Source organism: Sphaeramia orbicularis, chromosome 17 (genome assembly GCF_902148855.1).
Source record: "Sphaeramia orbicularis chromosome 17, fSphaOr1.1, whole genome shotgun sequence".
Classification (NCBI taxonomy): domain Eukaryota; kingdom Metazoa; phylum Chordata; class Actinopteri; order Kurtiformes; family Apogonidae; genus Sphaeramia; species Sphaeramia orbicularis.
In genome coordinates, this window is record NC_043973.1 from 25,049,656 (window position 1) to 25,074,768 (window position 25,113).

Sequence of the window (25,113 nt, forward strand, 5' to 3'; positions counted from 1 at the left end):
TTTGTTTTGTTTTTTTTAATGAATGATTAATACAAGTTAACTTTGGTTTCCAGCTCTCTAGAACTATACTGTAAATTTGTGGCAGTTTAAGCTGTTAAGTAAAAGTTAAATCGACAGTAGAGCAGCCTTAAGCCAAAATTAATACAACACAGAAATTCACTTTCAAAACATCTTTCTTGTTACAATAGCAGCCAGAAAATAATGTAGTTACAGTGTGATTCCATAGAAGAGAAACAAGTGAAACAGTTGATTTCTTTAAAATTAGAGAACTGTTAAAAAAAAAAAAAAAATCTGTGATCTGGTACCTCTCAATAAATAGAAAATGCAACTCCTTTGTTGTAATGTTATCTCCTACCCTACTCTGATATAAATATGGTTACACATAGTGAAGGTTCTTTTGTTTGAAGACACCATCTTTCATCCATGCAAAGAAATCAAAGATTTCAATGACAGAAAGGGGGGAAAAAATCACTTTTCCATCATCAATCTGCCAAATATATGAGAAAATATTTTGGAACTGTTCCCAAATTTTCTGTCAGACTGTAACACAAGACAGACATCAATAAAACAGGCTGAAAAGAACAAAATCGATGTTGCATTTGGAGACTGAATTCGAGAGAAGGGACGTCTCAGGTTCCTGCACACGGGACCCACAGGCTGAAACCCTGCTGCCGCCACTCGTCCACTTTAGTCACATGTGGCCACAGGAGCGAGCCAGGTTTTTCTGGGTCCACGTCGACAACTGTCTTTGTCACAGTGGGTTCTAGCGTTACCCGTCTCCGTGGGGCCCTCTGTGTCCCCCCATTTGGCAGCTGGAGGACGTGTGTTGACAGCTCTGAAACCTGGATTAGCCCAAAACAATCTGACCAGAAATGGACAAAGTGAAACGTAATGAAACTGCAACAGAGGTAGAAAATAGAAAAGACCTGACAGCTCTTCGAATTGCTGGGTATGCTGATAACGATGACTATTTGAGTTTCCGTGGGAATAATTTAGCAGAGGAGCGATCCTGTTCACTTCGCCTGAGGAATGCTGATTTAAAATCTTCGTCGTCGGGGCTTACTCCCTTTTTTTTTAATGCTAAATGAAATGTTTTTTTGTTTTTTTTTTTTACTTCTACCTCACTCTTTTGTGCTGTGCTCAACAGTTCTCTCAGGATATTCATCAGCATATGACATTTTTCTGCAACAGCAGGCACCTTCAGCTAGTGTGCATGTTTTTCTCTCCTTGAAAGTTTTCATTCTCCGCTTCTTCTTCTTCTTCTGTGGTGAAGACACAGGATTGAGTGTTTGGTGTGCGGCAAAAAATTTAAACCAACTTTGGAAAGCTCCTTCACAAATCCCAATGAAGGAGCTTTCAACAAAACATACAAAGGAGCTCAGCCAAGCTCAGTCCTTCTCTGGCCCTTCGTCTGTTAAAGGCCAGGGAGTGTGGATATAACGGTGTGTCTTGAAAGCAGTAGACACACACACACACACACACACATACGGAGCTGGTTGCTGCAAGCCGTTTCCATTATGCATTCTGAGCAGCTGTTACGTGAACCTTTGAAGAACGGCTGTATGTGGGGGGGAGAACTGGAGTCCACAGTTCAAACGGGGTTCTTCACCCTAACAAGCAGGGGCCGGGCAGTGGCCACTTCCTCTCCAGCGAGGGGCATCATCATCATCATCATCGTCATCATCGTCCCTGCGCTGCCATCATCGCGGCCCTGCACGAGCCCCGGTGACACATGCAACGTCTACACTAACACTCAACGTCCATGCGATAACTATTACAGAACAGGCAGGAATAAAGAAAAGCAAAAAGATGCATGCGCCTGATCCCTCCTCACTCCTCAGCCGTACTCCACCGAGTGTGATTACATCTAAACCATCCTTTTCTCCATATGGGCTCTGACTCCGTTTCCTTTCAGTTGTTTTGTTTTGATTTGTGTCTGTTTTGACATGGAGGGGCCAACAGGAGGGGGCTTCTGAGAGGAAGGCTTTGAAGAGAGTCGGATTTAGAAGAGTCTGAAGGTTGTCTCTGAGGGTCAGGGGCGTCTTTAAAGGAAAATGGAGAGGCACCAGGAGGAGGAAGAGGAGGAGGAGGAAGAAGAGGAGGAAGAGGGTGAGAAGTAAAGTTGGACTTATGGGAAAAGGACTCGTTCACTTCTGTGTAAGGTACGCTCCGATGGTGAGGCTCGCGGCTCCGAGCGCTGCCAGACCGAAGACCGTCTTGATGGAAGGCCAGGAGCAAGAGAAGACGGAGTCCCTCTGTCTGTCATACAGCTCCACAAAGGCATCCTGGGAAAAAAACAGAGACAGACTCATTAATTATGTTTCCCATTTGCATTTTTTGCCCACATCAAACATGCTAAATTATAAGACATGTATTATTCTATATTTAACATCAATCACTAAAATATCAAAACCGACATCTTATCTCCCAATACAATACTAAACATGTTCATTCCTTCTGCTGAACATGCATATCTATTTAAAAAAATGTATGGGGGTGATAATTTTCCAAATCAGATAGTGGTTGTCATTAGTCAGAAATTAATAAAAGCCTATATCTGGGTTGACACTTCAGAACAGTTTAAATCATATACTTAAAACAACCTACGGTGCTTGTGTTCATTAAATGGAATGAGATTACCTAATCATTACAGAAATAATCAATGCTGGTTCACGGAAATCATGGACAAAAAACAAAACATGGAATATTTTTGGGCCTTCATGCAGATACAGTTCGATTTCATTTAATTTTAAGTGCAGTTCCAAGAAGGAAAAAAACAAAAAAGGATACTGTCTTTGGAAATTATATATATATATATGTATATATATATATATATATATATATATATATATATATATATATATATATATATATATATATATATATATATATACATATATATATATATTTATTTATTTATTTATTTATTTATTTTTTAAGATTTTAGTTACAATAAAATCTGATTACTAACACAGTATCTGTGCAGCAACATATAGAGCAGCAGTACAAAGAAAATGAAAATGTAATTCAATTCAGTTGTATTTTGGGTGCGGTGCAAATTTAAGACGCAGATATATCAAAATCTCCACAGATAAAAGTCAGAAAAGATAGATATCTCCAAGGATAACTGAGATTTTTGTTCTGTAATTTAGTTGAACTGACCCTTTAAGATGTTAATTCCCTTTGGCCGCCACCAAATATGGGTGGAAATAGAGTGCTATTACACCCAAGCTTCAGGCGGATCCATTACAATTTATCATCTCTCACACCCTCCTAAACTCCTAAAACCTCAGACGCCCCTCAAACGCATCACACCCAGAAACAAACATGGGCTCGTCCCCATCCTCGCTGCAACCCATTGATTTTTTTTTTCCTTTTTTCTCGCACTCACTCAAGCACAAATATTGTCTATTAATGTCACTTGCTTTCCTCTCCTCAAAGGAGTTGAAAAAGAGGTCTGGTGCAAATTGAGAATGTGTGTGTACATAAAGTCTGTGGAGCGAATACCGCAGTAGTGTGTTACATATGAGGAGATACAGACATCTGCTCATGAGCGCTGACAGCAGGAACAGCTGGACAGGAAGTCATGGTGCTAAACTCCCCTCGCTCCCACACAGAAGACAAGAAGTCTGCGTCGAACCGAAGTACAAGAAAGTGTTTTTTTATAGAGGATTAGAGGAGGATATATCTGCAGTTTCCTTTGAAAAGTCGGCTCTTTTGTTACAAGGCTAACCACATTAGTAGCAGTGTTGTGAAGCTGTACATCTGAGCTCCTTTCATGGCTGTGTTTTAGCTGTAACTTGACCTATCTGTGAACAATGGTGAATTGTTACGTTTAATTCACTGCAACATTACTGGATCGGTTCCCATGTGATTTATCATCCCTCTATTTTACACCGTCTTTGATTTTGTTCTGCTTACCTACTGTAATTATGTTTTGTGGAAGTGAAATGAGTGTTTCATTCGACCTTGATCAAATGTGAATGTTGATATTGAAGTGTCACATTCTGATACAGTTTTTCCATTTATCAAACTAAAGCCCACACAAGACTTAAAAAAAAAAAGGGGGACCTCTATTCTCAAGGGCTGCGGGGAGACAAAATTATTTCCTGTTTCCCTCTTCCCCCTTCCCGTCCTGTGGCATTCCTGAGGCTGGGGGCCGGTCGGTGACACAGAGGAAGAATCAGCAGTTCCGTCCCCCAGTTTAGGCCCCGTGGTGTCAAAACACACTGCACTGCTAAATCAGATGGCAATATCTTTAACCACATGGCATTTCCTTTGTTTGCAACACAGGGTTTTTAATTATCCAAAGCTAAAAAAAAAATGCCAACAACAGTGCCAAATAGCTTGATTTTTGGAATGCTCTGAATAAACCTTTCATCAATGATACCTCTCTCCAGGATTTAGGTTTTAATTAAAGAACAAGCTCTTTGGTCAGATCTCCAGTAGAGAGGAATGTGTGTTTGTTGGCATAAACACTCCTTTTTCCACCTACTCCTGGAAAATAACAGTTTGCTGAGGTAACAACACACCAGGCACTGAGTCCGGCAGCACACGCATGTGACTGACCGCTAGCAAAGGCTTGACAAAATGGCAAACTCATGATGCGTGTCCTCAATATGCGCCAGACAGTCGGCACAGATTATCGTCTATTTAAGTCTGAAACAAAAGAGGGCCAATTACGGTAAGAGGTTCGGAAGAGTCGTGATGGATGGTTAAAAGAATCCCACAAGGGCACGGACGGTAATAACTCCAGACTGACTCAGGGGAGAGCTGGGAAGTGGAGATAGTAGAGGGAAATGGGAGGCGGGGATGGGGGGGTGGGGGTGTCAGGTGGATATCATGAGACCGAGGCATGCGCTCATGCTCTACTTCAACTCCTGGAACTTTTTCACCCACACGTTAGCAAGCAGCACTGCCACAACCATGTGAGCGGTGTGAAAAACAAACCTTGGCACTTTCTATTTTTTACCCCCCCCCCCCCCCCCCCCCCCCCCCCCCCCCCCCCTCATCTCCTCCTTCTCTTCTCCCTTTTACCTGCCTGTCATTCTGAGACGCTCACAGCCTTTGAAGGTGATAATAATGAGCAGCTGGCAAAAGAGGACACAGAAAGTTGACGGGGACAGGAAAGGACAAAACATCTGCATTCATCACATCAACAAAAGACGCTATAATCCTCAAAAACTCATCTTTGCCCTGCAGCAAACCATCTGCCATCGACAGCAGGTGTGCATCTGGGAAATAAAGTCCGGCTTGCACGTCTCTCCAGTATTCACTTTTTGGATCAATGGCTTTTAAAAGGTCACAGCAGCCCTACCGAAGCCAATGATACAACAGGGAGATGCCTTTTACTGTTCTCGCCAGGTTCATACACACGCTTTCCTTCATTTTTTACTGCACACAATGGATTCCTGGGAGAGTCACGTCCAGAGTTGAGGACTTGAGAGGAGTCCATGCTCAGCCATGGGGTGGCAACTCACACTGCCTGAGTGTCATGGTTACCTTGGATGGAAGCTTCACACATGATTTGCTTTTCCCACCAGCGGGAGACAGCCCGTCCTCGACCTCTGATTTGTTTTTCACATGATTCAGACCTTTGGGTTTTGCTCTGCGTCTTTCTTTCTCATGGACACAAAGAGATTTTACACTGTGTCTTCCTCGGATTGGCCTTACGCTATCTTAAGGCCAACAGGAAATACCAAATATTTGCCAGTTCCTTTGGGTATCCCCCCACTTTTGGGAATGATACCTCCTCTTGTGTGGAAGATAATGAGTCATCTTGTGCGCTTGGCTAGCTCCGCTGAAACCCCAAGCACTGCATTGCCAAAACAGAAAAAATGATTAGGCAGTCATCTCTGTTTTGGGACGTTTCTGTGGGTAATTGCAGGCGGGCTGAGACTGCGAGAAAGGGATGTGGGTTAAAGTTCAACTTGTAATTAAAGTGCCTGTTGCGGCTTTGCTGCTATATTCACCTCTGAACCGAGCTTCTCCCCACGCTCTGTTTATTTCCTAAGCGTTCACATAACGTACTATAATATTGCATACGCTGCTGCCGTCCCTCTTTGATTTTCTAATGAGCTTCTTGCAGATTTCTTCTAAGCTAATTAAAGTCAAACAAAACTCCCATTTCAGCTGCCAAGAGGGAGTAAAAAAAAATGCAAAAGAAGCATTAATGTTCCTTGTAATGGATATGTTTTTGGCGCAGAAATACGCTCGTGTAAGCTTAAGTGTAGTGTAAACTTATGTATGAGTGTAAACACAGAAACAAAAAAAATGCTCTGCAGACACAATAGTTGACAAGACAGCAACATCTCGTCTGGCAGCAAGGTCAGGTTCGATCTAGTCTCTGGAGTGTCATCCGCCGACCAGCCTGGCGAAAATGAGATGACGGAGGAGTTTGTCGCGGTACTCATTACCCAGTGAATCCCCCTGTGTCAGCACTGCCAAACAGCTCGAAGCTGAGGACACTGAGCCCTTCACCGCACTCTGACAATACTGCAATACTTGGAAACAACAACCACAGCAGCCTGGTGACGACAAAAGAAACGGAGCAATACAACTTAGGGAAAAATCATTTCAATCAATGCACTTTTAGTGGAGTGTTCTGACGTATTAAAGTTCAATCAACTAATTGAGATCATAACTGACAATAAAAAGTCATCAATAACTGTAACCATAAATTAAATATAGATTCTTTCCGAGAAAAAAAAAAAAAAATCCTCACTCTAAAATGAAGCCCATGTTTTCTGATGTAATACCATGAATTTAAAAGAGGCACCATCAGCCAAAAGCATTGACTGATCTAAAATGTTTAATATCTTTTGATCCACTCGTCCAATAAATACATGGAAATAATTCAGGTAAAATGCATTTGCTCAGCTTTTCGTCATCATCACATATGACCCATTTGGACATTTAGAGCCTCCATAATAAACATGGAAATATCGTCATTTTGTGTAACATTGATTCAACAGTAAAACCCATGTAGTTTGACAAATAACAGCAGTTTTATATGCTTCTTTTATATTCAGTTGATGTATTTTGCTAAAAAAGTCACTTTTTCCTCAGTTTTCTTTGTTTCGATACAAAAACCTTTGAATTTAGTCTGAGCTTTTAACAACATCTACATGATCAGTGAATTAAATATAAGAAACTACAGGCTCTTCACTGAAGAATGCAAAATGAAGAGGGTAATATTGTAATAAAGGGTGATAAATGGCTTAGGAAAGGTTAAATGTAGAGAAAACTTATTTTGGAAGTCACCCAAAAAATAGTTTGAGGTCTTTAACATTTAAAGCTGCATTTAAGCAATATGTTTAGCATATCATGAGGCAAAAATTCCAAAATAACCTTTCAGCATTGTGATTCATGTGGTCTGAGTGGAAACAAAACATATGCACTTTATTTAGGCGCAGTTTCCAGATTTTGTCCGATCATAGTCCTTTTTTAGAAAGGGGTATTGCAGGAGTGATATTTTGCTTTTTTAAATGGAATTATGCATTTTAAAACATTTCCCTTTGGTCTACATAAACTGTAAATGCTATGCTTGGGTCTGAATTCTTTATTAATTCAACTCCACAGGTCCATCTTCAACCCTATTTCTGAGTAATGACACAAGAAAGGTCGTTTTGAGCGCTGGCCCTTTAAATGCACAAGAGCCCCCTCCAGGTTGTTGGCTGTGCGCTCTGTTCCATTCATCCACTTGTGTTCGTTAATACAACCAACAACTGAACATTTAAGGTAATCGGCTCGAGGTTTGGACATATTTTCAGTTTTTACTACAACCGCTGCTGCTGACAAACCATTATGTCGTACTCGGAGAAATGTTTGTCGGAAGTCTTGACCTGATATGTGCAAATGTCGTGGCATAACTAGTTATAAAACGTAATAATTTAAGCAGGAATTAAAATAGGTTGTAGAAATCCACTCGATTTTTGCCAAAATGAATAAAAAGATAGTTTTGCAGCATCTGGAGAGTTCAAATTCAAACTTTTTGAACTATTAGGGTCCAAATACACAAATAAATGTAACAAAGACTAATAAAAGTGGGTATAGCAAAATATGACCCCTTTAAAACAGGAGACTGACAGCAACAGGAAAAACAACATGGCAGCTCATTCAACTGATATTTTGGCTTCAGTTTTATGTAGTGGCTTAAAATGGCATTGCAGGAGGTATTTCATGTAAATCTTCACATTACGGTGTGTTTTACTTGACTTCTGCCCACTATAGCTTTAATTGGGATATTATCTCTTTTAATGAAAGAACATTTAGCCTCTGCATCTGCGAGTAGGTTTTATTTTCATTGCTTCATTGACATTCCACATCCTGTAAAAATGTCAGGCCTTGTAAATATTCTTATAAATTCATCTCAGAAATTACCAGCCTTTTTAAATGGCCATGCAATAAAGAGTAATATTAGCAGCTGTCTAATAAATAAAACCAGAAAGCAGGTCCTGAAGCTGAACAAAAGAAGAGGGGAAACCTTTTTAATTAGCTTCCACCACAGTGTCATTGAAGGCTCAGGTTTCATGCTCGGTAGTGTATTTCCAGCAGTCATTACATTGTAAAGCCAGAAACAAATTTGACGTCGGCTGCTACCCTAAAGGCTCATAAATATTCAAATGTGCGTCAGCAGCAGCATTTGTGTGTTTACAAAACACAGCGCTCTCCCGTGGGAGTGAGTCCGCTCCACTGGAACATGAAACGTGATCGCCAGTAAATCACCCACACTCCTCATGACAGTCTGCGCTTTTTTATTGTCTCCATTATTCATTGTCTAAACCACCAGATAAATGAGAACTGTAACTTTACACAGGAGACTTTGGTTTCTTTGGAGATGAATAACGCTTCAGTAAACTTCATTTTATCCCATCAAGGAGGTGGGAGGGAATGAGGGGAGAAGCACTGAACTCAAACCCTCCACTTTATGTGAGTTTTTCAGGAGTAAAAGCAGATTTTCAATTGAAAAACATTAAGTTAACCTTGACTGAGCAGTTATGTGATCTTTGCAGGGTCTTTATTCTTGTTGTGCCCATTGATTTTCATTGAGCGGCTTTGATCCGACGTGAAATGACCTTGCAGGCTCAGAGGGGTGAAAGCCAGTGGATGGTTACAGTTTTCTCTCATGTCACTTGCTCTCCCAGCTCCTAACCTCATGCATTCCTGGTTTGCACCTCACTGAGAGTTTACAATCAGTTACGCGTGCATGCAGAGCATAGTAGTGATGTGACGTTCACAAACGAATCGAATCTTTTGAACGGCTCTTTGAAATGAACGATGGGAACCGAGTCTATGGAAAGAGCCGTTCATTTTTTTTTTTTTTTTATTAAGGAGGGAGTGTCCGATTGCCTGTCAATTTACCAACATACTGTTCTTGTTCTGAGAACTGCACTATAGTTCAGGTATTTAAGTAACTGCAGTGATTAATCACTGTTGTGTTTTGTGCAATTTTTACGTATGTTTACACACATTTATTGTTCTTGTTTTGAGGAGATTTGAGGAGATGTTATTTCATAAGAAAATGCTTTATTTTCTTCTTCATTTTTAGGCTACATACTAGTCCACATAATGTACCATGATGTTTTTTGTCAAATTCCAGCATTTGCCTAATGTCACCTCTCATGTCATGTATTTAGCCCACACATTTGAACTAACTATTCTTTTTTTAAGATAATATTTACTGCCGCGCCAATTAAACCCCTTTAAAATGTAATGCCAATCATCACATGTAGCCTATTTAGTCATTAAAACATTGGTGTTTCAAAAGAATGCAAAAAACATAAAAGAGCCAGTCTTTTGAACGGCTCTTTTCAGTGAACGGCTCCTGATTGAACGTCTCTCTTCAAAGAGCCAAAAGCCCCATCACTAGAGCATAGAGATATGATAGCAAGAGCAAAATCGTAGTTCTTTTATTCATTTTATTATAAATCAGTAACCTCTTCAGCTCAGTTGATATCATTTTTTTCATTCTTCCAATCCTGAATTTCTGACCTTGAAACATTTTCAGCCCTGACAATTGATCCAAAACCCCCCACAATTGCTTCCTCAAATAGATACAATGCTCTAAAATGGGATATCTGCCCGGTCTGAGGATGTCTGCTCTGAGCCCATCCGGTGCTAAGCCGAGGAGGAAGTGACAAGAGTCCAGCAGGACAGAATGACACCACTGCTGCGCTGCTATAAATATCAAGTGCCTTCAGTTCAGCTCCTGGTTTAGGAGCTCCCCAATCTAATAAAATAACTCTCATCTCTGCTGCCCGGTCCATTTAAAAGGCCACCGATGACGCGCGAGAGGAGAGCAGAGGACGGAATAGGGCCGCTGAGTCATCATCCACACTTGTCCAGGCTGGTGTGTTTTGGAGTGCATTAAACCTAGCTTGAGAGGCTTTCCAGTAAAGACAGGATGTCTGCCACATGGGTGTCTAACGGCTCTCTGCAATGACGCTGTGTGCAGAACATCGAGTGTTCAAGTGACGCGTCTGTGGCTTTGAAAACCCATGTAAGCGGTGTGAAAGCCAATAAACTGTGGTGCTTTTAGCAAAATAACCCTGGGAACCTCTCCATTCTGCATTGTTTTGCTCGATTAGTGATTCAAGAATGCGCAGATCCTTGTATAAAGAGCCACTTAGTAAATGTAAAAGGTATGTGTGGCATTTAAAACCAGGACAAAAAAACACAAAGCTGTGCTTCATTTTTAACCTGCAGTTATGTTAATGATTAGACACGTAGGTTAAACTTTCACATTTCAAACTGTCTGTTATTTTTCCCCCTATCTGCTTAAAATGCATGTTGGATTGCTGTGTACAGGAAAACAACAGAGCATGAGGACCCTCGTGGTTGAGCTGCTGTGCTTGATTGGGTCAGATAGAAAACGCTGATAGAGACCGTGGGAACCGGTGGATTCCCAGGTGGCCCGTTGCTGCTCCTGTGACAAACAGAGCCATGGGAGAGGCTCATTTCCTGTGACAAGGGCGGCATGCTGCTTCAGGCTTTAAAAGTCATATCCACTGACCCCTCAGGACCCTGAGACCACACAACCACCATCTCAATAGGCAATTCCAGTGGGGCTGAAAACAGGCTGACTGATTTGAGCCAAAAAGATTTGTGTATATAATAATGAATGGGGACATGTGGGAACGCTATCTGCAGTTGTAAGTGTATGTGGTGGCGCATTGTTCTTAAATCACCCAAGAAATGAGGTCATTTGGATTTTCTTGAAATGATGCATTCAGTGTTTTTTTTTCGTTGTTGCGGTTCTATGTGCTTACGCCACAGCTTTTTGTTGAGAGGCCCTGATGTAACCGAATTACGCAATCCTGACGTTCAAAGAAGCTCCACAGACTACAGGGATGGGTTAAGTCTTTGTAAAAGACCTCGACTGTTCAGTTAGCGCTAAGTCACTTCCTGCGCCAGACGCTGTGGGGATGACATCACTGTCTGCTTTGAGACGACTTCTTTATGGTAGAGCCAAGTATGGTTAAATCACAGTCTGTGTGGGTAACTAGGGAAAGACTAGAGGCAAGCCAAACATGTAGTCATACTAATACCGTGGAGAAAGAGAGGGGGAGGAACAGCAGGAGAGAGCTACAGTTGGTTAGACACTGTAACTAAGAGATTTGTATTTGTTTTGAAGCATTAGCTGACATCTAAATCTTAGCCCTGAGTCTGAAAAAAGCAAACCATAACAAAACAGAAAGTTTTATGTTCAGGAAAAGCAAAATGTTGTGATTTTTCTTTTGATGAAACCCCAAGTTAGCCTGTAACTTAAGAAGCAGTGTCAAACATGTTAAGTGTAATACCATCTAATCGAGAATTAAATACTTCAGCGGAGGAGAAAGTATTAGAACATCAAAGTATATGCTCGCAGAGTCTCCCATTTCATACAGGGGAGGCCTTGAAAAGCTGGCTGCTAAATGAAAGCTTGTCAGTTTTGGCAACATGATACAGGAGCAGTTAACGTGATTGGAGTACGTGAGGCCGGGTTTCAGGTTTAGCTGTGTTCTCCATGTACTCATGTAAATGACAGAAGCCACAGTCTAGGATAGGCCATGTTGCTAATAAAGCAGAAGGAAGAGCCACGCGGACAGATTGAGAGTCTCCAATAATGTGAGAGAAAACAATCATCTGTATGAGGTTTGTCTGCCTCAGTGACACCTCTGAGGCGTGAAGAAGAGGAGCCAAAGCACAGCGAAGCATTTCCATGAAACCGCAGTCGAGGTGGTTCTCATCTAGTGGTGTCGGATCTGCATCCGGGAATTTGGTATCACGTGTAAGGAAAACCTCAACACAGGAAGAGACGCAGCTCTCTCATAGGCTGACGACTGACGTTGTGAAATATATGACAAAACTTCTCCATTCCACATGGACATGAGGTCAGTGTGAAAAGAGGAGAAAGGAGGAAGCAATAATTCTTACACAATCCCACTTCCGATTGAGAAATTGGAGAATAAGTTCACAGCCAGCAGTGTGTCGGACTGTCAGTTTTATTAAAACCGACGCCGGTGTTCTACCCTGAGAGCCCCTCTCCTCTGCTTCACCCCCCTCCTCTTTCTTTCAGGCTGAGAATACTAGGGAAAAGTTCAGTGACCTCTCTCAGGCAACCAGCTGATTTTCATCCAAGCTGGGGGAGAGGACAGGAATGAGAGGAATGCATTGATGTGCAGAAACAAACAACTGCACTGTGTCCTCGAGAGGCCTGATATGAGGAAGAATGAACCTCAGCATAACCAAGAACACTCCAAAGAACATGCCTGCACATACAGCACACACACATTATGTCACAAAACAGCAAGAGAGCAACATTTTAATGCGTTAATGTTTAATCAACCAGGTTGGACACATTGGTTTTCTTCTTTCTCCTTCTTTAAGTCTGTGTTCAGTGTGAGACCTTGAAGCGATGTTGAGAGGCATGTTTTAAAAGACCGATTGTTTGATGTGTGCAGAGCAGGTTGGCTCACTCGGAGCTCTGTGACCTTCCCTGTCTGTCTGTACACATAGACCAAAGTGAAACAAGCACAGCCTACCTGATGAATGATAATAAGTTGCCTATTGTAACTTTGTAAGGATGCTGTGGTGTGAAGGTTTAGTGTTCTCTCCAAGGAATAATCCATGGAAAATGTCATTAGTGGCATTCAATACTTGCCTGTTGTGAGCTGAGCAGCCTTGACGCGGGTGTAAACTGAGGACGAGAATATGGTGCTTCAGATAGAGATGTGTATACAAAGTGGATGGAAATTATTCTTGTTTTACATTTTTCATTTTGTGCTATGTAATGCCTTGCGGAGGTTTCACAAGTACATCCCTCTGCTTTCTTGTCAGCAGTTGTATCAGCTGAGAATCAGATGATTGTTGAGTCAGATGACTTTAACAGGCAGCTTAATCCATGTTTGCCCTATAAATTTCTATGGAGTAAGCTATTCTATACTTCACCCACTTTCTATTTAACCACGTGAACTCGAGTTACCTTAGATCATTTCCTCTCTTAAAGCCATTTTGCTCTGGTCTCTCCATCCTGGTGACTTGATCAGACTTTTGCAGCCTGTGGTAATTTCCCAATCTCAACCCCGTTTGCGGCTCATGTGGCAGTCAGAAGGTTGACCTGCCTCTTCACAGCTTTATAAGCATCCTCTGCTTGGCTTTCCACTTGTCCTCATACTCAGCCCTTCTGATCACTGATCAAAGAGACCTTGTGAAGTTCATTCATTTCACCTCGGAATATTTTAACCCCCTGCTCTCCCTGAAGTTGAGAAATATGAACATTTATTCAAATCAGACAGTGAAGGTCAGCGGGTCTGAGTGCTTGTCGCAAATCGAGTGGGTGGTATCAGAAAATGAGTTTGGAAAGCCAACTGATAATTTTGCAGAGTTATAATCAGGTCTTTTCACATTGAAATACTGCATTACTGTTGATTAAAAGGATAGAAAATGAATGCTCATTGGGCTCTTTCTTCTTTTTTAAAGCCTCTTCACCACCACAAGCTATATAAGGTGAAAGATAAATGAGGTACTTTATAGGTCAATTTGCAGAGTTGATTAAACTGGTGGTTAGATTTAGCAACATGGACCTCGTCTAGACATAACGCAGCTACGACTACCCCTCTATAAAACATAAAGGCGCCTGAAGTAACTGAATCCAGACGTCATGAACCATTTCCGACAATATGACAGCATCCTTCAATCAACACATTAATATACTGTCAAAAAAATCCCTAAAAATACACAGAAGAAGAAAAGAAATCAATGTCGGTTCACCTGTTTTCTGTTTCTCCCCATTTTCTTTTGAAGTGTCTGTCATTATTTGAAGTTGTAATGACAGGCCAACAACTAATTAAAGGAAGCGGCTTTGAGTAGACCCAGTGAAATTGATGTAATATAACGCCTTGGCACTGCTTCATATGCCCTTGCTAGCGTGATATTCCATTTAGAGGTAGCGTGCTGTAACAGTCTTCTGAAAGCAGCAGGGGTTGTCTGACAGTCTGTTCATGGCAGCAAGCTGAAAGAAACTCGCTGTAGGTATTGGGGGACCAGAAGAGTCGACAAGTTTAGCTGATGGCTGCCCTCAGTCTGTACAACTAGTACAAACATTCTCTTGGTGAGCTTTCATCTTTACAGCATCACTTTGTCTGGGCATCAGATTTAATCACTTGCCATCAAAGGTGGCCACCAAGCTCTACCACTGCTGACATCCTCTGGTTGTACAAACTCCAAATGAACGCTGTCGGCCAAAAAGTGCTACAAGACTGATCCAGCCAAGGTCTTTCCACAGAGACGCATTTGGCCTCGGCATGAATTTCAATGACTCGCATGCATATACAGTCTGACATTTATACCAACTGCTTCGCTGCGTTAATTGAGTCTGTGCTTAGCGATACCGACACAAACCATCGGAAATGCTCAATCAATACAACATAGTCGGAGCGATATCTGAGCAGTGGCTGACCTCACTCAGCTTCTCCTGAAACAGATCAGATTTCCAGGGAGCTATTTGCTCTCCTGCCAAAAATCACATTGGGGAGGGGTTCCGGAGAATTATTTACCCCAGACCACCAGGACGAGGCAAAGAAATCTATTTACCATTATCTGGCTGTTGTCATTTTTTTGGGAGAGCATGTACTCAGCATTTCAGAAAAGAGCCAATAATGGCATGCTGTTTGTTAATGGTCAGTCCTGTGGCCAGTTGCACTGGGAAATCCCAGGAGAGATGGAAGGGGTGTGTGTTTGTGTGTGGACTGTATGTGTGTGTTGTTGCTGAATGGCACAGCTAACAGGAAGCGAGGCACCCCGGGGCCATCTGCTCCCTGCCATGGCTCACATGTCACCCTGTGACAACACAGCATTATTGATTCACACTATCATATCCGCTTCTATGTGTACACACTGATGCACCACAGTATATGTGTGTGTGCATATGTGAGTGTGTACACAGCCATTTTGTGGACAGCAAATAATTGATTTGCACTGGTACATCCGCTTCTGTGTTTGTTTGCCTGTGTGTGTGTGTACAGGCTCTATAAACCTTAATGGTTGAGTTCAGTTAACCCAAATCATAAACACAAATTGTCCCTCTGTAAACTATAGTACAAATTATCTAAGTACATTTATTTAGGTACTCAACTTGAGTGTACTTAACTCTACTTATAGTTTGATACTTTTGTGTCTGTCTTGGGTATTTACATTCTGTGGTATGTTCTATGATAAAATTTCACTTCACTAGATTTGTAAGAGAAATGTATTTTCTGCACAAATAACATACTAATATTTTTGACTATATAAAGGTATCATTTGTGCATGATGTGTCAGTAATAAATGCTAACATTGCAACATCTACAAGTATTTCTGTGCATTGTTACTTTAAATAGGATTTAAAGCACATTTTGCTCCTGATTTGTGTATTATGTAGTATAGTACAGTAGGCCTGAACTGTATGATGGTTGTATAGTACGAATAACATTAGCCTTTACAGTGTTGTATAGTAGCCTATAGTATTGTACAGTTGGCCTAAATGTAGGACACATCACCATCATCTGCATGCCCCAGAATGTATCACCTTTTCTTTGATATAATTTTTTTCATATCTGGTTTTCTTCAAAAGAAAATACTAATATAAAACCATAAATTCCCCCCAGAATACTGTGCATTAATATCCAGGACAAAAAAAAAACCCATAAGAGTGCAGACAGTATGTGGGTGAACTGACCCTTTCAGAGGTATTTAGTTCATTTGCCATGCAACAGGCTCCTGTCTCTTTATGAACAAAAAAAGTCATTTAAGAGATGCTCCTGGCTGCATCTCAAGCAGCGGTGGCCATTGTTTCTCTTGATATTAATTGAAAATATCAAATCTCATTTAGAAAAAAAAAACCTTTTAGGGGTTTGTCCCAAAAATATCTACAGTTGCGAGACAATGGGAGGAACCATTTAACCTTGCCCTATATTGATATGCTATGTTTGCAAGGGTGTGCCCGGTGGCAAAGTCAACTAGTGTCTCAGTAGGCTTCTCATTATCCAGCTCCCACCACGACAGGAAAGGTGGAAAACTCTTTTATCTGTCGTCTCAAATAGATCATTAGGACGTTTTTTCCATGTAGATTGGCAGCTGGTTTGTGATGTGAATTCAGTGTTAGCACAGAAGCAAACGGGGCAGGGATTTAAGTGTAACATGACAATTAAAGGACCACACGGGAGCAGTGATGGTAACGCTTCTATATTTAGAGGCCTCTCACATGTCCCTGCATTTTTCAGGGATCTGCAACGTTACCTGACACTGAAAGTCAGGTCTCAGGGTATTAGAGTGTTGTTTGTGTGTCGTTCCATGCATGAAGCAATTGAGCACATGTATGAGTGTGAATGACTGTGACTATGTTTGGTGGTGTTATAGATAGGCAGAAATAAAGAGGTGGAAAAAGGAAAAAGAGGAGCCAGTCTCCTGACTGCAGCACAGACAGCCTGTGGGCTGCTTCTTGAGGGACTTCCATTTAGTGTCCGAGTTTATCTGCTCCATATATTATTCATCAGTGTGTGTTCCGACTGGGATGGGAGTGCTTTTAAACAGCTCAGGCACGTGTCCCACATGAAACAGGAAGACAGTGGGATGAAGTGATTAATAAATGGAATAAAAATATATCATACAGTATCGTGTAGGTGAATTCACAAGCACAAATCTGCTGGAAGAAACGTGCCAAGAGGCCTACAAAGAGAACATGTGAACATGTGCGGAACAAAATAAACAAACAAAAACCACACACACACACATCAACACGCCATCCGCCTACAGAGGTTCCTGAATGAAGCATGCTCAGCTGACATGATTGGCCAACAAAAGAACAAATCGCCCACACCCTTTGTTGGCCACTCAGGAAAGAAACACCCAGGTCGTGTCTATTATTTATTTACAGTCTCTGTTCCCCAGCAGACATTCTTCAGGCTCTCCTGAGGAGGCCCAGAAATAAGCACACAGGACAGGGTGGAGGGTCTCAGGAGGGAAGCAAGGCCACAGAAAGGGGCACAACGCTCAAAAAGAACCAGAATTACATACCTCAAACTGCAACAAAGTAAAGTCTCAATGGTAATTGTGGTGTAATACACAGCGGAGCTACATATTTCTCAGTGTTGACAAATGCTTGACATGTCTGGAATGGTTACGATGGCACAAACATGACATAAGAGGATGGAATGTCTCATCACACTGAAAAGCAACAATAAAACTAGATGTTTGTGTGAAGTCAAGACAGCAGAAATGTAAGGTCTTTTATTCTCGCAATCAGAAAAATGAACCTCTTTTATTTGGAATAATTTACTTCCAAAGAGACTATAGACTCATTTTTGTGAAATAAAACTACTGCCACTGTAAAAATCTTTCTGTAGCTATTAAAGTGTATGTACAGTATAAGAATGTATGTCAATGCACTGAATTCCATTTTATTGGAAGAATATACAATAACATCCTTGCAGAATTATTTATTTTACTGTATCAGGCTGCAACTATTTCCCTCTGTCATATGGCTCATGATACCTGGTTAAAGGGTGGGGCACAGGCTAAGGATAAAGAAGTTCCACACTGACACATTCTCCTAGACTTTAGCAGAACATATTTACAATTTACAGTCAGTCTGGAAAAAGGGATGAGCCTGGAGTTTTCTGAGCTCTTCCAAAAATAATGACAGAGGCACATGTGGAAGGTTTAGAAAAGACTTTTGAATAGCCGTCATAGGAGCTAAACTGTGTATAAAACATGTGTTGGGCTGCGTATATTCTCTTGATTTCTCTTATTTCCTTCTATGTTTGAGTGCAGACCAGACCAGAGTCAATATTCCCTTAAATAAAAATCCCTAGAATGTGTAAAACAAACCCTTGCTGTGAGAAAGGACTTGAACTTCACTTCTACAACTTCATCATTTGATGTGAATACATAACACACACACTGACCCAATGTTAAACACATCTGGATTTCAGTATGGATCTTTCTCACTTAGCCTCTTAGTGACCTTATTCTTTGCTCATATTCATCACAGTTGCCTTAAATGTCCACATAACCCACAGTTTTACAGGCATGTTTGATGAGATCACTGCTTCAGAGTGTACATTTCAGATAAAGTCATGTCACTTTTGTTTTCGTTGAGCAACAATATAGATTAAAAAATATATATATTATAGATAAAAAGAATTAACTTCACAGTCATGTAACCTGCACCGACTCAACTCCACCTCTGAAAGTATTCTATTTACAGAGAAAAGAATGTCTAGAACAAAGGTCTTTGTGTTTGTGGCATCTCAAAGACACAGATAATAAAGAGATCTGCTCGTGAAAGAACGCATTCATGTCAGACTGATCGAGAGAGTTACAGCGTTTGTAGGAAATGTTTCTGAGATTACAGTTGCTGGGCTGATGGGTGTAAACATAGTAGCAGATGGCGAGCGACTGAGGCCTGTGCAGCAAAAGGGGTACAGTACAGGGGAAAATCACGGCTGCTTCAAGCCACATCGAGCTCTTTTGTGGCGTACGGTCTTCATTACAGAGCTGAGTCCACATCAATAGACAGAACTGCAATCCAGCGATGTGGCGTTTTTTTACTATTCCTGCAGTGAAGCGATGGTATATGTTTCCAAATACTGGGTGGGTGCTATTTGCATGAGTAATTCTTGATTCCTCTGTCTGATTGCTAGATGAAGAGTTTATCCCACACTCTAATTTGTGAGGCCAGACTCAACTGTGTGATAAACAACTCTAAATTAACAGATGAAAAAAGGAAACACCTGACTGTGACAGTGCAAGAGCAAAAGGAGAAGATTTCTGCATGAATTACTGAAGCTTAAAGCGTGTGTGCAAAGCCGTATTTCTTTTTGCAAGCACTCCCCGTTAGAACAGGCTGAATTTGGCGCTATAAGACACAAATTGGCTCTAAGTGAAATCTTATCGTATGCTTTTGGTCTCCGGTGAATAGCTGCATGTGCCTCCTTTGTGAGTCACTTTGTTTGGTTTTTTTTTTCCCCCTCACCACTCTGCCAACATGTCACCTATATGGAGATTAATGACTCACTCGCTGTCCCAGATCCACTCCGCCTAAACAAGGAAGGAGAGGGGCGCAGCAAGATGCCCGCAATCCCCCAGCAATATGCAGGTCCCACCCGTTGAGTACCAGATTGTACTCAGGGAATCCCCCACAGGAAGGGCCCAACCCAAGCCACTGTATATTGTCTTCTCCTCACACACACACACACACACACACACCTATGACACACACAGAAATAGGCCACCTGGATCTTTGCATTCCTGAGACAACTAAGACACCTGATCCTGCTGTTTGAGACTTCAAAAAGGCTTTCCACGAGTATTAACTCCTTCCTCTCCTCTGCTAAACAAATACAGAAGTATGTCTCGATATGGATGTTGTTCGGACCTAAACTTCTGTTTTTGTCTGAATCCCGTTTTGGCGTTTTGCTCAGTGCCACCCCCTCAGCCAGTCAAGTGTCTGAGGTCAAGCATGTAATTTCAGAAGTCGGACGCCGTCTGCCACTTTGTTCAATCACTTGGTATTTACTGAAAGAGCCTGTAAATAAACACAGGTGTACCACGTGTGGGTGAGGCTCCAGTCTAAATGCAATCCTCCTCTGATGAGTGCAATTTCTGCCACCGCAAAACACAGAGAGAGATGGATTTATACAGGTGGAGACAGCCGAGTGGCAGGGACAATGAAAGTCCAGTGTTTTGGAGCTGTTTCACTCTCAGCTGGTTGGTTTTGTTATTTCTAAGAGGCAGGTTTGTTTAACTAAAAGTATATTTTGACCTACCGGTGATGCCTCTAGACTCAACAATGATTAGTGCGCTCACCTACCTTTGAGCTCAAATCATCTAAAAAACAACAGGAAACAGAGGGTGGCTGATAGAAGGCTGTTTCCACACCACTCTCACATGTCAAAGTGTCAGTAATAGGCCGATTAACCTCTACTTTTGTTTCAGGAGAGGTGAAAAACACAAGTCACCTCGTACACACAATAACACAATTGTCCCTGAGAGTGATCACAAAGACAAAAGTGTAAATGTATGTGACTTGTTTATTCAGTGATTTCATTGTTCAGTCAAAGCTGTGCAAATAAATTAATGTCTCTAGGTACAGTGGCTGAGACATAAAATATATTTTATCCTGATTAATTTTCCGGCAGCGAAATGGCAGATGGTGGATAAAAAGGACTAAAGACCCATATGCACCTCAAACATGTTACAGCAAAACAGTTTCAATCCCTTGTCAAATGCCAAATTAACAGATTAGATGCTCTGTGGACATATAGCACATTTGCTTTATGGCAATCCCCTCAAAGCCGTCACAGTGAAACAGTTTGGTAGCCTTTCTTTTTATTTTTTTTGTCTAAACAGAGGCAGTCATTGTCCAATCCACACAGGACCATAACTGCCACAAAGAACAGAGAGGTCATGTCCTCAGTTTCTGGGAAACAGCTTTAACAACTGTGGGGTTTTTCTATCACTTAAAAAAACTGCACGGTGAAAGGTCCTAAGATTAATTACAGCATAACTGCACATGTAAAACAGTGTATATGAAAAACACTCATGTCTTTTATAGGATTTTGACCCCTGACCTTAATATTTTTATCATCTCCTGGTTGAAAATGTCAGTAAGTTATTGAAACATAAGGGACTCTGGGTCTGACAGAAGCCAGGAATATAACAACAACAACAACCTCTCTAGAACATTCTGAACATTACAGTGGCTTTCATTATAGTCCAAAGACAACCCAAAGAGTCAATAACAATGGAGAAGCTTGATTACATAGAGTTAATCTAGAGCACAGGACACTGTGCCTGCAGTGTCAGTTATTAAATGTCAGGTAATAACTGAAGTACACGGCTCAGGAAATTCCCCACCTGACAAGCATTCAAATGAATATAAATCAACACTAGTGCCTGTTGGACGCCAATGTTTCTGCCAAACCTCAAAAAACAGCTCAAGTATAAGCTCCTGTGTGCCACGACTAATGTTTTCTGATTAGATTGTTTTATAGCTTGGTTTGGAGCCAAAATAATTTCGTTATGGAGAAATCACCAAAATAACTGAATTTGGAACATACGCTTTCAAATAATCCTGAATAATCCACAGGATTAAAAAGCTGCTTTGTCTCTGTGGTGGATACAGAATAGCAGAGATACAGCCATCTCCGCCCAGCTGGAAAACACAGACTATGATGACCTACATTATTGTACAGTGGGCACAGGCTCCAGAGACCTCCAGCAGGCATCTCGGCAGCCAGACCCGCGCCAGCTTCAAGGCACAGGTCTAAAAATCAGACAAAAGAGTTCCAACCTAGAAGCACAGAGGACTGCATGTTAAACACAGAGGCTGCAGATTAGCACTCGCTGCTCCTGGAGGGCCCTCCCTCTGTTGGTTGTCTTTGATATGTGGCACAACCTGGCACCTCCAGGGGCAAGGCAGACTCAAGAGGAATGTTAAATGGTCCTCTCCTTTGAGATGAAATGTTCAATATGAATCATTGATGACCCCCCCACTACCCTCCCTCCAAATAAATTCGGATACCTTCCAGCTAAAATAACCAAGCAGCACAAATGTTATGCTCTCATTAACAGGCTCTTTTCTAATTAGAACCTAATTCATGGCAGATTGCTTTTAATGGTTGTGAAGGAGCCTGTGGTGCTCCTTTACTTGAATCAGTAGCTGCAGGAAAGGAAAACTATTGTAAAAGGAATATCATGTTGCACACTTAAAATCTCTGTTTCTGTCATGCATGTAGCCAGGTAAAGTGTGTCCATGCCTGCCTGAGCACCTCAACAACTTAGATGTAAAGACAACAACCACTGCAGCTCATCCTTGTCCATCCATGCCCAGAGGCCTAAACACATTAGTTCAATAGTTTCCTTCCTCTGACATGTGTCCACTCTATTCCATTCTGCTACAACTGTGACCTAGTAAATCACATCACAGCAGGTCTGGAGCACTTTGCAGGATAAAGCTGCAGAAACAGGTAAACGCATTAAAGTGCCGTGCCGTGCAGGGTTGGGCCGTGCGTTCTCCAGAGATGATTCAACCGCTGCTTCCTTTCCACAGCACACACATTGAACTCACTCCATTACTGCGTGACAGCTGCGTGGCCGCCACTGGCTTACCACTTGACAGGGCGGGCCTTATGATAGAGCGTAGGGAGGTGTGACACAGCTCGCTTCCTGATTGGCTCGAGTGGGTTTAACAGCCACCTCGAGCGTCCAATCAGAAGAGAGGCCGTCCTTCTCTAACGTTATTTCTGTCGCGCGTAATGTGCTCGTCTAGAGACGGAATTTAGTTAATGACCAGGAACAACTGTGCTTTCGATATGATGTGCTTTTAAGGCTTGTGTGGATGTAGTTAGTGTGGAGCTAAGCATGTACACACGCCATCTAAGTTGACAACCGGTGTTAAAAAAAAAAAAAAAAAAAAAAAAAAGCAAAGCGGACTTTTACGCACACACGAGCGTAAAAGCGCACAAACCCACAGACGGAATCACACCTACCCATCCCCCGTTGTCTTGTATCCAGCTGTTAAGAGGTCCATTTAAATACTCCGTCATCCACTCCGCGATGTTGTCTACCTGCGATGTCATATCCTCCTTGGCTGCGCATTCCACGCACACGGTGCCCCCGAACTCGAAAAAAGCGATAATGCGCCCCCAGTTCACCCCGTCCCGGAACAGTTCGTCTATCACCTCGGCGAATCTCCTCTGCGCCGTGGTGGAGCTCAGATACAGCTGACGAGACATCTCCGTGAAGTCTGGTTGATACAGTCTTTCAAGTTCATCCCCAGCCTCACGCAGGACTCTGTGGATGTCTGCGTGGGGGTCAGACTGGGGGAGCCGCTTGCACAGGAGTGGGGGGATGCTGTCGGTGTCAGGCCCGGTGTTGGCTTCACGGCACCGGCGCACCAAAGTCGGAGAAGGGGCAACTATTGACCCATTATTAGCAGCATCTTCATCCCGGACGTCGTGAAAACCCCACGCGTAACCCCGTTTGGAGAGTTTATGGCAGATATACTTTTCCACAATATTGCGATTATACTCCATTACGGCTTAATTTGGCACTTCTTTTTTTTTTTTTTTTTGTGGAGACAGATGATGTTCTAAATCAAATGCTTCATGGTTGCATTAGTGTGCTGCACAGACAGATATCTGCACAGGCTTTTCTCCCAAACTCGGTTATATTCAGATGGAAGCTGTGAAAGCCGTAATTTCCCACGCAGGGCGCAAATGGTGCGTTAGTTAAAAAAAAAAAAAAAAGTAAAAAAAAAAAAAAAAAAAAAAATACTGAGTCCGTGTCAGCAGCTGTGTTCTTTTCCCGAATCCTTAAAGCGACATCGGCGACCTTCTCTCTGCATAGAAATCCAATATGCGGAAGAGGTTGGGGTAGTGACTATTCCTGTGCACATCACCCAGACATGACTTGTTGCGATAAAAAAACATGAATGAAGGCCAAAGTTGGATGAGCCTGAAGGGGCATTAAACACCGCCAACTATTTCTGCGGTGTTTCCACGTCCAGGCGTGACTGTGAGCCAGACAAGGTCGGACTGAGTCCTCTTCCACGATTGCTCCTCATATCCTCCTCCACGGCTCCCTGCTCACCGCCAGTGGGCTGCTCTTCGCGGTGAGGTATTCCTGACGTCATAAAGTAATGGCTGCACTTGGAGAGTCGCATGAAGAGCTGTAGTGAAAACCATTAACTGCGATGTTTACAAAAGCACTTATTTACTCATCACATGACTGGAAAAGTCACTTTAGACTAGAACATAAACATATGGACAGATACTGTTACAGGAGAAAGCTGATTCCTTTCACACTGAGTGGAAAAAAAAATAGGAGGATTTTTGGTTAATTCATGAGGAGTTCAGGACCATCCCATACTGCTGAGGGGCTGCTTTGATGTGGTCAAGCCACCCCCTTGTGGATGGAAATCCAACCATGCTGTACAAAATTGATGTACCTGTACTCCACTTGTCTTTTTTCTTTTTCTCTCTAATCTTTGGCTCCTTCATTCCTTCATGTCTGATGCCCTGATGGGACAAACCTGGCTCCTACAACCTTGTTATCCTGCAAATCAGAGACCTGCAACCTTGGAAAGTCCCCTTATAGAGGCTTAAAATCTCATTTCATTAAAAAAAAAAAAAAAAAAAAAATTGAAAACAACTATATTTGTTCTACTGTTAACCCAGTGTTTTTCAACCTTGGAATTCAAATGGGGTCGCCTGAAATTTCTAGTAATTGATAAAAAATAAATAAATAAAAAACTTCATAAAAATACATGCTGAGTTGAGAGAGACAATCATAGTACATAAAAACATGATAAACTCTGAAGCTGAAACTGAAGCACTGTGGTTCTGTTTATCTGTCAAATGTTCATTGTGGTCGGTTTCAGATGCTGCAGCTCTTTCATAATTCATAGTTTGAGTTATTGTTTGTTCAGTATTAATTGTCAGCCTTGTAAATCCAAGCTGGACTGATTGTACATATCCTGACCAAAGGAAATAAAATTCTCACTTTGTGTAGTAATCTACACCTGGTTTTTCTGCCTCTGTCCATAAAAATATACATTATATAGACTAAATGTGGTCTAAAATCAAGGTT

The 25,113-nt window shown here is 41.8% G+C and overlaps 1 protein-coding gene across 1 annotated transcript; it reads right to left on the bottom strand.

Annotated features, from left to right (window-relative positions):
- bcl2b (BCL2 apoptosis regulator b) lies at positions 1-24,165 on the bottom strand. Its single transcript, XM_030159718.1, has 2 exons — positions 23,013-24,165; positions 1-2,285 (listed from the first exon to the last, which is right to left on the bottom strand). Exons 1-2 carry the CDS (start codon positions 23,556-23,558, stop codon positions 2,148-2,150), a joined length of 684 nt encoding a protein of 227 aa, XP_030015578.1. The 5' UTR covers positions 23,559-24,165; the 3' UTR covers positions 1-2,147.
- Between the last annotated feature and the right edge of the window lie 948 nt (positions 24,166-25,113).